This window comes from Cystoisospora suis, assembly GCF_002600585.1.
Source record: "Cystoisospora suis strain Wien I chromosome Unknown contig_3721, whole genome shotgun sequence".
Classification (NCBI taxonomy): Eukaryota; Apicomplexa; class Conoidasida; order Eucoccidiorida; family Sarcocystidae; genus Cystoisospora; species Cystoisospora suis.
In genome coordinates this window covers 370-14,140 of record NW_027156516.1, presented here as the reverse complement: position 1 = coordinate 14,140, position 13,771 = coordinate 370, and the positions used below count along the sequence as shown (strand labels likewise).

Below are 13,771 nucleotides of genomic sequence, written 5' to 3'. Positions count from 1 at the left end.
CTTCTTCTCCCCCCCCCCCTTTCACTGCCTACCTTAATATTATGAGACTGCATTGCATGCACAAGGACAGCGAGACCTCCCGCGTTAACGAAAGAGATTTCGGAAGGTCGATGGTGTCTCATCTGACAAGCAAGAGCTGCGAGAGCTTTAACTCTTAGAGAAGAATCTGGGGGAGATTCGCGAAGAATGTTCATAAGCAAGCCTAATCCCTGCAGATGAAAAAGGAAGAAAAACGTAAGGTCTCTCGTGTCTCACCGAGCCTCTTTCCACACCTTCGATCAGACAGAAGAAATTCATAAAGGGGGGGGCTCTCCAGATGGACAGACACGTATGTAGTCATATACACTCACGCACACACATTTATACGCACATATTCACACATACATATATAGGTATTAATATATAGATACAGTCATACGTACATGTATATTGGGGGGGGACGCATGCTGCTGAGGAGAAGCTCGAGGGATTTGACAGATAGCAAAGGCGACGTTCACCGAAGCCCTCAAGCGGACTAGATACATCTGTACGATACGTGTACATTCTCTACATATATGCATATATATATATATATACAGACTCCGCATCAATCTAACATATATATGCTCGTCGGAGAAAGTTCGATGTATTTGGTAGGTATGTGTAGGTAGGTAGGTGTATAAGAAGGATACTCTCACTCCTTAGTTCTTGCCTTTGACTCTACATGCGGAGACAGGAGCAAAGCAGAAGGGAAGACGAGACGGCGGACTGATGAACGCTAGCACAGATACACCCCAGAGGAGGAGAGACATCTGTCTCTCTCTCTGTCTCTACATAGACATCCACCTCCACGTATTTAAGGAGTCTTGCGTGGGTAAAAAGAAAGAGAGATAGCGAAAGTGCATTCTGCGAAGAGACCCAAGAGAATGAGTGGAGGAGGTTGTCTACACTCAGGAAGGTATCTACCTGCACTTCTCCGCACTCTATTCAACACACACATTCATAGGAATAGAAAGAAAGAAAGAAAGTGATAAGAAAGAAAGGAGACCGACATTTTCTTGATAGAGAGCTTCCTGTACTTTCGGATTGTTGGCTACGACAAGAGACAGAATACTTAGAGCCATTTTAACGACTTTCTCTCCTCGAGCACTGTCGACAACTTCTTCTTCTTCTTTCTCTTCTTCTCTCTCAGATTCCGTTCTTCTCCTCATATGATTGGCCGCATCAGGATGAGACTGCCTTATCTCCCCTCTCCCCTCTCCCCGTGCGAGGCGAGAGGAATCTTGATGGGCCGCCATAGCCTCCGAACAGCACACAGAGAGAAGCTGAAGAAAGACTTTGATCGCTCCTAGTCTGACGAAAGAAAAGCAAAGACAGAGAAGGAAGGAAGGAAAGAAAGAGATAAGAAGGAAAGAAAGAAAGGGATAATAAGACAGAGAGAAAGAAAGGAGTCGGAAGATCATGAAGTAGAATGCTAGCCGGTGGCGAGAAAGGTGTAAAATAACGTTATACGACACCTCTCGTCACAGGCTTTTCATGAAGGGCTTCCTGTCGAGCAAAAGAAGAAGAAGGGCAACAAGGTTCATAGGAGAAGAATCAGCCAAGTGTAGATACACCACTCCATGAACAATGAAAGAAAGAAAGAAAAAACGAGCTGGAGGACAGAGACTACAGAAAGAGTGAGAAAGAAAGAGTGAGAAAGAAAGGAGGGGTTACTTTTCGAAGTCTCTGGCCATCTCTGCGTGATCGTCAACGAGCCTCTGAATAATTCCTAACGCCCCCAAAAGATTACACGCTGAAGACGAAAAGAAAAGAAGAAAAGAGACAAGAAAGAAAGAATTAAGATTAAGACAGAAGAAAAAAAGACACAAACTTTGAAAAGGTCTCAAAAGGCCGATCTTCCTCCTGTGATGTACCTCCAGTTCCTTACCAGACAGCAGCTCTATGCATATTTTATCTACAGAGATATACCCCTAAAGTATAGAGAGAGAGACAGAGATATAGATACGTATCTCCAGCGTCTCCACCACATGCCGTGTCGTGTGCTCGTGTCTACATATATAGAGAGATAAAGGTACACACACACGTATATAGAGATATACACATGGATCCACATCCATATATATATATATATGCACAGGTACGTAGACCTCAGGCTAGAAGAAGAGCCCTCCGTCTCCGTGGATGCAAACCATCCAACTAGACCGAAAGAAAAGAGAGAGACATGTGTGTTTGCGTGAAGAGAATAAGAGGAGGAGGAGGAGAGAATAGAGAAGATTCTACAAAGGTGGCGACAACAAGAGAGAAGAAGAGACTGACTTAAGAAAGCCTACGTGTAAGCGAAGTGTCGCCTTGAATGAAACGCTGAAGTATGGCTAGCTGAGACGTGAAGACTTTCGTAGGATTCTCTTGGTGGCTCATCGCCTCTTTAATAGCATTTTGGAGAAACGTCCGATCTTCCTTAGATAACCCGTGGGGCTTCGTCCCATCTAAAGGGGGAAACGAAAAAAGGAAAGAAAGAAAGAAAGATGAAGAGAAGAGGAAGAAGAGAAGAAGAGAGAAGATTGTGCTTATCTCCTGCTGCTTCTATGTGGTTGATTTATCATAAGAGAGGAAAAGCAAGGGGTAGAAGATAGAGAGATAGACAGATAGATAAGGCCAGACAGTTACGACAAAAGGAGAGAGAAAGAGCCATTGAAGGCGACATAATAGTGATCTACGTACGTTTAGAGAGTCAGGAAAATTTCCTGCAAGGACGACAACGAGACGATCGCCTACTACAAGTGTGCATATATATGTATATCCATGTATCTACGTATGTATGTATGTATGAATGCTTGCACATGTAAGTGAGTATACATATATGTATGTACGGAAGAAAACTATGTAGTATGTACGACCCATCTAAATTTCCGAGTAAAGAAACGCAAGAGAATTTCTCTCTCTTCCTTCTTTCCTCCCCTCGTATGAGATTCCTTTAAGAAGAAGAAGAAAAGGAAAGCTTCGTTCTTCTTCTTCTTCGTTGCTCTTTCTTTTTCTTTTCTTAAGCCACTTTTTCTTTCTTCACTGGGGTGGGCGAATGGTAGATTTCTTACCATGATATTCCATGGACCAGCGATACAAGCCAGGCCAGTTAACGGGGGGATTCGAGGGCTGTCGTTCGTCGCCCATCTTGAAACAATCGATGTGTCTCGATGTATGGATGAAGCAATCGACTACTACTGACAATCGATATCAGCTGTTGCTCGAGGGAAACGTCGGAGAGATGGCTAGCTCCTCTTGGTCTAGTGACTTTCTCTAAAGACCCGCCAGTAAGAGAAAAGAAGAAAGGAGATGGAGAGAAGGCGACGGAGAGAAGATGTTTTGCTACGGCAAACCTAGAGAGAGCAACATAGGAGAGAAACTGGCGGAGAAAGAAAGAAGAAAGAGAATGAAAAGAAGAGGAAGAGGGAGAAGGAGAAAAGGAGTTGACAGGCAGTCAGATACCGTGGGAAGAAAAGGACGGGGAGGTAAACGAAGAGAAGGGAAGAAAGATGAATAAGGCGTGAGAGACAGACCACTTATCGGTGCTTTTCTAACAGAGTCAGCGAAGGAGATAGTAGAGAGGGAAAGAAAGAATCTGAAGGTTCGCAAAAAGAGGGAGAAAATCGCAATCTGCTCTCGCCCTTGGCCGGAAAGAAGGGAAGAAAGAGAGAGAAGAGATGAGAGAAGAACCTACCAGCCGTGTGAGTGTGCAAGCCGTTCACAACTTCTTTCTTTGGTCTCTTTTGCTAGCGATTTGACTCGGAAACAGGAAAGAGACGCAGGAGAGAGAAAAAGAAAGAAAAGAAGCACGCTTTATGAACAATTGGAGGGAAGGACGTGAGGAATTCCTTGAAGAAGAACAAGCTCCTTTGGTTGACAGACAGGAAAGAAGAAAAAGTGGTTTGGCGAAGGATGTCTGTGTGTGTGTGTATGCTCCCTATTACATTTGCGAAAGAGGAGAAAGAAGACCTAAATTACAAAGAGGAGAAAAGAAACAATGACGAAAGATGGCGAAAGAGTGAGTTCACAGACACGGAATGAGAGAGAAATAAAATGAAGGAGAAAACGTAGACTGCGGAAGTTGAAGAAAACGAAGAGATTGACACATCCCTACAGTCGCGAGAGGGGAGGGAAATGAGAGACGGTGTGTTTACAATAGCTAGCAGGAAGTCCGAAGAGAGAAAAAGCGGTGAAAAGGATGAGAAAGACGAATGAGAAAAGCTCACTCTGCATACATACTTGACGCAGAGGCCGAACTCATACCACGCGTTTCTGTCGCCTTATAGACGGAGAAGAGCTACCGATGACTTGTTTCTTTTCGGGAGACAGACATCCAGAGAAGTGATATTTCAGTGATAAATGAATGAAGTCGTCAGTTCACCTTAATCCGTATGTGGGTGTGTGGAGGTATGTGTGTGTCTTTGCGCTTATAGGTGTCTTCTCCTTCTTGTGAGTCTGGGGATATGACCGACAGGTCATCATCCATCACATGGAGGGAATGTGTCTCTTGCTATATCTTCCCGGGATACGAGCTAAACCCTAGAAGGAAAGAGCGAGACTTGTGTTGAGATGGCATAGAACTTCTCAGGGATCAGAGATCTCCTATCGCTTGCTTGTTCCTGCTGCTCTTAGGCTGTTGGCAATTGAAGAAGAAAAAGAGGCGAGGGAGAAGTGCTTCTCACGTTGAGAATCTAAGACAGGCATCTCAATTGCCCGCGGCGAGTGTGGATAGAAAGAGAAAGGGAAGAGTGCTCTCTTTGGCGAGGAACGCAGACAGGAGAAAAAGAGAAGCAAAGAACGTTCACCCAAATGAGTCTTCGCCTTCACTTCTTGTGTGAACCTATCTATCTTTTCGTCTCGTTCAGCGATGTATACATATATATGTATATATATATATATATATCTGTATGTATAGGTAGAGAGACACACGTACATGAATCTGAAGGAGAAAAAACATGACGGAGGTTGTTTTGAGCTGAAAGAAATGAAAGTCCACAAGCAGCTTATGTCCGGTCTGTCACTGGACTGATACAGAACAAGACGGAAGGCCTTTTCTTCTGTCTGCTGTTCCTCTTAAAGAGCAAGGCAGGTAGCCACGGAGAAGCTCGCATCAGTAAAGGCTCCATTTCGTACTTGCTTCTTTATCCCGTGATCGACACCTCCGATAAACTCCACTGAAGGAACGGTCCTGTGATGGGCGCTATCAACTGCGACACAGAGTGATAGAGAGAGAGCATGAAGAACACTCCCATTAGCCAGCAACGAACGACCCCCCTAGGAGACCTACATCTCAAAGGAGAGATTCCTTCTTCATAGACGCCATTCTACTTGTGCTGGAGTCAATGTAGAGTAGCCGATAGATATAGGTAAAGAGATTCTCGGTGGTCTTCGAGTGGGAAGAAAAGGGTGTGTTCTTTCTTTCATGTAGGGTAATCTATCTGCTTTTGGAAACCTGTTCAAGCCCCAGGTGTACGCGAGACTGATGCGGAAGGAGGACTTGAATTCTCATTATCATTAGATAATAAATCTAACGGCTGAAGCGAGTTTAGATGAAACCAGAAACACGAGGGCTCCTCATCTCTTCCTTCCTCTTCCCAAGACTACACCACAAATTCGTCCCATGAGTAGAGAACAAGCAAGAAGATGTCACTGGTAAACAGCTCGTTTGGACGGTTCACAGGGGAGAGAAAGGCATCGAGGTAAAAAGAAACGCCATAGTTAGTGAGGGGGACAGAGCACGGTGTGAAGGTCCTAAAAGACGTCTACATGCGAGGAGGGTGTTCGGCATCGGTTGATCTCTCATGCTTGAAAGTGGTATATGGATTGTTTCTTCTTCTCGTCACCTCTCCGGAAAGTTTAGGGGAGACTGACGGAGTGTCCGTTGTGCTACGCCAAGAAAAAAGGCGATCATAACAGCCTGAAAGATAGGGTTCTACGGACAACAGTCCTCATGAGAATCTAATTGCGAGCCTGGTCGGCCATTCACTATCCCTATCCCTCTCACCCATCGTAAGGGTAAGAAGCTTTTTCTTGGAGTTTTTCGTTTCGGCTTGCTGCTAAGACGCGAGGAACCCAAGATTTCCCTCATTGGCACCGTTGCGCGGAGTGAGAGATATGCACTGCAGCGTCAGGATTACTCCCTGGTGAGGTTGTCTCTTTATTTCTTTACTTTTCCCTCGTTCTGTAGCAAGTTCACGCAGTGAAGGTGAACGGCCTGCTTGTCCCCCTCACGTTCCGAAAGTCTCGAGGAAGAATTAACACCTGAAGAAGACTGTTGCTTACCTTTGCTAAGTTATCTCGCAAAGCAGGCTAGCAGATCTTTAAAGTCTGCCATTATCTTCGCCACTTCCATCATCGTCACTCAACTCTTATCTACTCTCAAGAATATCCTACACTCCGTACAATCTGCTCTTCAACCCCTGAGACCCTGGGGCCCGTCTATACCTTTCTCCTGCGCGGCTCATTCCATTTCCTCGTGAAACACACAAGAATGGAAATTCTCTGTAAGAATCTACTTCTCGATGCTAGAATGCTGCACACCAGAGCACCCTGATCGTCAAAACGGGGCTGGGACCAAATTAGTGGATGGTGTCTTCTTGAGGACTGCTGTTTTAGTCGGGCTACCGCGACTGCGAAGAAGACGCGAAGTCGCTCTGACTTCTGTCGGCGAATTTCAGACTCGGGCTCGTCACTTTCAAGAGGAACAGGCTCATCGGCGGCAATGGCCAAAGAGAGCTTTTGCTTTCCTTGACGCCACCCGGATAAGAAAGAACGGTGTCTCGAGAGAGAGTTGAAGAACTGTTCTCTTACAAAGGGTTTCAAAGGTTGCTTTGAACTCGCAATCGCTCAAGTTAGCGGTTCTCCTTCCTTCACTTCGTCACAGTAGGCATTAGGGGACATGCCTTGCTTCCTCACACCGAGGACTTCTCGTTGATTCTCTTGTAAGATAGAAGGTGTTCTTCATCGAGCCAAAGACATCGCACGTTGTATCTTTGATGGTGGAGTCTGGGCAGTACTGTCGCGCCGTGGTGTATGCCACTTGTACCTAGACGGTCAAGAAGAATCTTCTTCTCTATGTATCATGTAGCGTTCTTGACGAGTTGCTATTAGCAGAGCAATCCACAGACACCCCCTCAGTTTCTCTTACAAGAGGCATTGTCGCTGTATGCATTTCATTCTCAGATAATGAGAGGGTTTAGGGTTACCCTAAACTCGTAATGATAAAGAAAGAACGAGACAGGCAGTCTCCTTAGAAAAAAGGAAGGGCTGGGGGGACGACGTTGGACGGCGATGACGGGGACAGAAGGTGTCAGTGTGGGTGTATCTGGACTTTTGCAGAAGAAGGTGAACGATCTCTTCCTTTTGACTGGTAAAAAACTACAGAAAAGACGAAAAGCTGAAAAATCGGCACCGGTACGTGTATTGCCCTTCTACATTCATTCATCGATCCAGCCGGCGACGTTCCTGTCCCTCAACCGCGTTGGCAAAGACGAGAAGCTGACCCTTCGACCTTCTCATACTCTAAACAGCCTAGAAAGGTTTTTCTTCGCTTCAAAGATTCTTTCTTTTCTCTCTCCCTACAGTAGAGACAGTCCGTCAATCTCCACAGGTCCTTCCATGAAAAGACCGCTGACTCGACAATCTTCTTGTCATGTCTAGCTAGCTTGGTGGTACTAGTGGGTGTGGCGAAGAGTCCTGGTATAGAGAGAGAGAGAGATACCTTCAGGTCTTGTCAATAGACATGTTAGGGTTGCTGGTATGTTCTCGGAATGCAATTCTCTAAGCCTACCGAAGCGGAGGTAGTTAAGCATCAACAACCTTGGAATGAGCTTGTTACTTTTCTGGAGGAGCTTTGAGAAGATAGAGACCGTTCATCATGACCTTTGCTAGCTAAGAATGCTCGCCTTTCATCTCTTTTCTTCCTCCTCTTTTCGAAGTGAACAAATAAATACCAGAGAACATCGATGAAAATAACTTAAGCTAAAAGACATTCGGCTCTTCCGCATATCTCCATTTACGGGAATAAAAGTCGACGTCCGTGTGATTCGAACGTCTTCTCCGCTAGGGTCTTCTTTTTCTTCTGTCTTGAACCGTACTATCCTTTTCTTATGCTTGTCTTTACTCCAGTCAACTTGAAAGCTCTTTCCCATCTCTTCTTTTCTCCTTCTTCGCCACCTCCTTTTCTTCTCTCGCCCCATTCTCTCCTTTCTCTCTTGTAGGGGAATCTTGAGTCCTTTCCAACACCCATCTCTTGGACTCCTCACATCACAAAGACCGCCTCTCTCCCCTCTCATTCACAAGAAATGAGAATGAACTCCATCTGTCTTCCTTCGATACTTATAGGAGGATAATTCCATTTGTTCTCTCGGTCCAACTTTGTCGACAGGAGTTGTGAAAGACTTTTCTTTCCTCTCTGTCGTACTCTTCTTCTTTGGATTCAGGGATAGGTGACGGTAATCTATCCTTATTGAAAGGATTTCTTTAAGGGGAGAGAAGACATGCTTTTGAAAATGAAAGACCAAGATTCCCGATACCATTTTTCTTTCGTCTCTTCGAGCCCTCATTCTTCCCATTCAATTCAACCGTCCTGTCCCTATACCGTCAAGACACGATCCTTTTCCTTCTCCCGCCGTGTTCCTCGCTCTACGGTTCTTCTTCTTCTCTTTCTAACACACTTTGCCCCTCTTTCCCTAAGAAGAGACTTTTCGGAAAATGAAGAGAGAACCCCATCCTATTACAGCATCGTCCAAGCCGTTAGGGTCTCTTCATCCGGACAAGGTAGCGGGGGATTCTCTCTTTTACCGGTCATTCCTTTCTCTCTTCTTCAGCAGAATGCCTTCACTGACAACTCCATTGAGAAAAGTCATCTAACCAATCCAACGGACAATCATAATGAAGAAGAAGAAGAGGAAAAGAAGAAGGAAAATTCCCACCCTTTTCTTCCTTCTTTTCTCCAAGACACTCTTCGAGAATCCGATGAAGCGGGAGGAGGCGATGACGAGGAAGGAGACGCACCTGGCAAAGCAGAAGATGAAGGATCCGAAGAAAAGTCAGAAGAACCTGCTGAAGGAGCTGCAGGCGGTGGCGAAGAGTCCAAAGAAGAAGAAGAAAAGCCTTCCGGAGAAGAAGGAGGCGGCGAAGCAAGCAAAGAAGAAGAAGAAGGAGGAGGAGGGACGAAAGAAGAAGAACCCTCTCCTAAGAAAAGCGGAGAACAAGCTGAAGGAGGAGGAGGAGGCAAGTATAAAATTCAGTTCAACTTTGAGCCAGATGTCTTGCTTCCAGGTGATATACGCGATCACGTCAAGAAAGGAGCTGTGGATTCGGACGGCTTGAAGTGGTATCAGATAGACAGCGACACCCCTCTTAAGGTCCTTAAAGTCGAAGGGCAGGACAAATTTCTTCATGCCGTTCGTGTCACAGAAAAGAAGTAAAGAGGAAGGAGAAGGAGAGAAACACAGACGAAAGAGACAGAGAGAGAGATCAATAGATGGATGGAGAGAGAGAAAGATAGAAGTGGAGTGATGGGAATGTGTTTAAAAGAGAAGAAGAGAAAGTGATAAGAAAGAACACACCCCTATAGAAGGAAAACTACACGTTATGTGTTGATCTGGATGAAGCAAACCGACGTACAGCTATCTATCTACCTATCTCTCTCTATGTTGAAATAGAGACGTAGATATGCTGTTCGTATAAAACACATCACATATGTCTACAGATATAGACATATATGTAGATATGCATATAGATGTCTATCTCTATGTATATATCTCTCTATGTGTCTACATCTATATATGCATGCCATGTGGATGTGGATGGTGTATGCGTTTTTGCGGAGATTTCTCTTTCTTCCAAAGACTTCAGACTCGATTCGATAAATGTCGTCTCAATTCATCCTTTTCTTCTCCTCCCTTTCTTTCCTTCATCTTTCTTTCTTTCTTGACGTGGAATCTCCTTTCTGAAGAAAGGATCGCGGGAGTCAGTAAAGAAGACAAAACAACAGAAAGGCAGTGAAAGGAAAGATCGATTCTTTCTCTGTCCAGGTGTACTGATGAAGAAGAGGCTACAAGCAGAAAAAGAGCTATAGAAGACAGACACCTGCTACGACCACTACTACTACTACTGCGATCTCGAGCCCCTTCAATGAAAGAATGACTAGTGTGTCGGTAGATTTTCCTTCCCATTAAGCAAGGCCCCTCAATGATTCGCCTATCACTCGGTCACCTCGGCTTCTGTGTCGCATTCACACGGTGTCTTTCAAATAGGAATGAATCCTAACTACAAGTGACTATAGCCAACCTCCCTTTCTATATTCTTCAGAGTTGGTATCTCTCTCTTGTGTATCTCCTAGTGTATAGGGGATCTAGACCTATCCGCGTTCAGCAGCTCTTATATATGGGATCTACCAGTGTCTACGTACGTCAGCCTATCTTGTTCTATGTAGCTTTCTCTACGGATAGCTAAATGTTTCTTTCTTTCTTTCCTCTATCTAAAGCCAGAATAGCCCAGCATTTCACACATAAAGAAAGTGCTTTTTCGCTTTCTGAGGCTTGGAAGGTGTATGTACACCTCTCTTGCCTGGGCTTTCTACAGGGCAAAAAAGAAGTGGAGTTTGTAAAGAAAGGAACTTATCAGAGAAATGGACCAGATCATCGTCTCCTTCTCTCAAATTCGTCGAGATACATGTTCATTTACTTCTTACCAAGAGAAGATCGTCTTTTAATCAAGAAATGACCGAATGAGCTACGAATTGCATGCAAAGGCCACCCCCTCCCGTAAGAGAGGGACACCGCTATACATGAAGATATCCATCAATAGCCTTCTTATTTCTTTCAGGAACAGAGAATACAACGCACACATACGCGTAAGCGTATCAAAAGAGAGAAGAAGAGATAAGAAAGAAGTGCTTTATCAAAATCGCCACAATTCTTACATGTTTGTCTCTCTGTGACGTGTTGTCAATAGGTCGACACATGATCTGCATGTATTCTTAGACCTTATCTGTTTCGTAGACATGTGGGGAGGTGTACATACACTCCAACTGTTTTCAATGGAGAATCCATATGAAGACAGAGATCAAGAAAAGCTTCTTCAGACAACGGACCATTTCACCTTCGCTTCTTCGCTCCCTTTGACTCTTCTTCTAAAACGCATTCACACTAGAGAGAGAGAAAGAAAAGGAAGAGAAAGAAGGATCGTCTTCTCGCTCTCTTTGGAAGAAGAGCTATCTCTCTTCTCAGGCTGCTGATAGACACGATGTCTAGACACACGCGATACAGACACAAGAAAACTCCCCGCAGAGAGATTCTTCCGTCAAGAATCTTACCTAGCTCGTCAGCTTCTTCCTATAAGATCTTTCCTACATAGGACCATACATATAAAGAAGAAGGAAAGGCTTTCTCTTGGATAGACCCGTGAGAGATAGCTGAATAGGTCGAAGATACATTTCGCATTACATATACATTAAGATACATGAATAGAGAAGAAAATCTACAAGTTCTTCTTCCTCTCAAATCGAAAGAAAGCGGAGAATAACACCCGGATTTGGCTTGTCTTATGTATGAGACACCTCGCCATGTCTGAAGGTATAGACAGAGATAAGTCAACTCATCTCCTCTGTCTCCTTCTTTCTTTAGGAGAGCTCCAATAAATGTCAAGACTTTCTTCCTTTCTTTCTTTCTTCATCTTCTTCTCGTTCTCTCACACCCCCTCCCTAATCATTTCTATGGAATCCCCCTCCTCCGCCTCCTCCTAGATTCTGTTTGATCGAATCGATCCTTTGCTCGACGTCATTCGCTTCTTTCCAGGCGGATTGTAGCGCGGCTTGATGCACACCTAAGACCTGCGCTAAGACAGCGAGAGGTCCAGGATAATACCTCTCTGCTGTATCACACAGAGATAGATGAACCTCATTCAACTGGTCATCGATATTCTTCAATCGCTGAGAGAGCAACTCTTCTGACGACGACGACGAAGAAGAAGAATCGAAAGAACTGTCTTGATATCTCCCCCCCCATCTCCCTCCTCCATCGAGACGCACTTCGCCCTCTTCACCCCCTGGGAGATGAAGCGAAGAAGAAGAAGAAGCCTTCCCTCCTTGGCCGTAGTCAGCATGACTACGGTTTTCATTATGGAGATAGTCTCCTCCTCCTCCCTGGACTTCTTTGAGAAGAGACTGCTCGACGGAAGCTAGGAGATGGAAGAGATCTTGTTGCTGTTTCTCCAGCCCTTCGACAATATCCGCTATATACACCTGTCTCCTCTCGATTTTGACTTGTTCTTCTTGAAGAGAATGGATCTTCTTGCTCTGTTCGATCATGGCATATTCCACATGAGCCACGTCTTCGGCCACTTGATTGAAGTGCCGCACTCGTCTCTCGAGCCTCTTCTCCCACCTCGTCAAAACTTCTTCGATTCTCTCATGCTGTAACGTCTCGAGTGCGATCTGTTGAGGGGATGGAAGAGGCGAAGAAGAAGAAGAAATCCCGGTCTTCTGGCCACTCCCACTGCCGGTGCTCCTGCTGTTGTCCTTAGGCTCCTCACCCCCTCCTGTCTTGATGGCGTTGCTCGCCTTGTTTAACGCACTCTGTGAAGGTGGATCCAACGAAGAAGAGGAAGATGAAGAAGAAGAACCGAAGAGAAGCGAAGTTGACGGTTTCGCACCTCCTCCTACTCCTGCTGCGTCCTTTCCTGTTGTGGCGGTCGTGTCATTCTTCCACACAGATGATGCGGAAAGGAAAGTCTTTCCACTCCCTCCTCCAAAGAGACTTGTACTTCCTCCTCCTGACCCTGTAAGGCCAGAAGAAGAAGAAGAGGAGGAAGCTCCTGCTCCCCCCGAGGTATTCGCACTTGCAGTTGCGCCCCCAAAGAGAGAAGAAGAGGTCGTTCCGCTTGAAGAGAGACTTGGGGGATTCGCATTGGTAGTAGTATTTTGACTCGAAGACGCCTGCGGGGCACTCCCTCCTCCTCCTGTAGACGAAGAAGAAGAAGCTCCTCCGCCGAAGAAGAGGCCACCCCCTGTTGAAGATGGGGGGAGTGATGTAGAGGGAGCTTCACTCGTAGTAGACTTCCCTCCTCCTGCGACCGTTATGGATGGAGGAGGAGAGGTCGAGGCTGAAGCAGAAGATGAGAGAAAAGAGGAGGAAGGCTGCTTATTGGCGCTTGTAGTGGCATCTGTTGTAGAGCTAGTTTGACTAGGAAGGAGACTAGAGGTGCTAGGGGTGGTAGGAGACGCCCCAAAGAGACTGGGGACAGCAGGAGGAGAGGCACTGCTACTGCTGCTACTTGCTGGTGCTGAAGAAGAAGATGAAGAAGGAGCTGACGAAGAAGAAAAAAGAGAGCTACCCCCACCTCCACTACTACTACTACTACCGAATAAGCCTCCTCCTCCTCCTCCAGATGTATTCGCTCCAAACAGAGTACTGGTATTGCTACCTCCTGAAGAAGCAGAAGCTAAGGTAAGACCTCCTGTCGAAGGGGTTGTCGACGATGTATTACTACTGCTTGAACTACTTCCTCCTCCCGAAGGTTTCGCTCCTCCTCCTCCTCCTGGTAATGAGCCGAAGAGACCTCCTCCTCCTCCTCCAGGCGTTGTGGCTGTTGTATTGGTAGAGAAAAGAGAAGATGAAGAGGGGGGATTCGATAAACCAGCAGCACCCGTCGTTGCCGTATTTCCTCCAAAGAGAGAAGAAGAAGACGTTCCCCCAAAGAGACCTTGAGACGACGCGGCTTGTCCTCCTCCAGTCCCACTACTCCCAAAGAGAGACCCTGA

At 45.7% G+C, this 13,771-nt stretch overlaps 3 protein-coding genes across 3 annotated transcripts in view; all 3 read right to left on the bottom strand.

Annotated features, from left to right (window-relative positions):
• Positions 1-32: 32 nt before the first annotated feature.
• CSUI_007156 (hsp70-binding protein 1) lies at positions 33-4,311 on the bottom strand (the record flags this gene model as incomplete). Its single annotated transcript, XM_068067306.1, has 5 exons — positions 3,075-4,311; positions 2,313-2,468; positions 1,696-1,774; positions 1,032-1,332; positions 33-209 (listed from the first exon to the last, which is right to left on the bottom strand). Coding segments are annotated over exons 1-5 (789 nt in total), but the record flags the coding sequence as incomplete, so codon positions are not given.
• A 1,275-nt stretch (positions 4,312-5,586) lies between these two features.
• CSUI_007155 (uncharacterized protein) lies at positions 5,587-6,582 on the bottom strand. Its single transcript, XM_068067305.1, has one exon. It carries the CDS (start codon positions 6,089-6,091, stop codon positions 5,936-5,938), a length of 156 nt encoding a protein of 51 aa, XP_067920719.1. The 5' UTR covers positions 6,092-6,582; the 3' UTR covers positions 5,587-5,935.
• A 191-nt stretch (positions 6,583-6,773) lies between these two features.
• CSUI_007154 (nsp1-like carboxy-terminal region) overlaps positions 6,774-13,771 on the bottom strand; it is a 7,355-nt gene continuing 357 nt past the window's right edge. The window contains exon 1 of the mRNA XM_068067304.1: positions 6,774-13,771. This exon is cut by the window's right edge and continues 357 nt beyond it. Coding sequence (XP_067920718.1) covers positions 11,714-12,319 — 606 coding nt within the window. The 5' untranslated portion in view covers positions 12,320-13,771 and the 3' untranslated portion in view covers positions 6,774-11,713.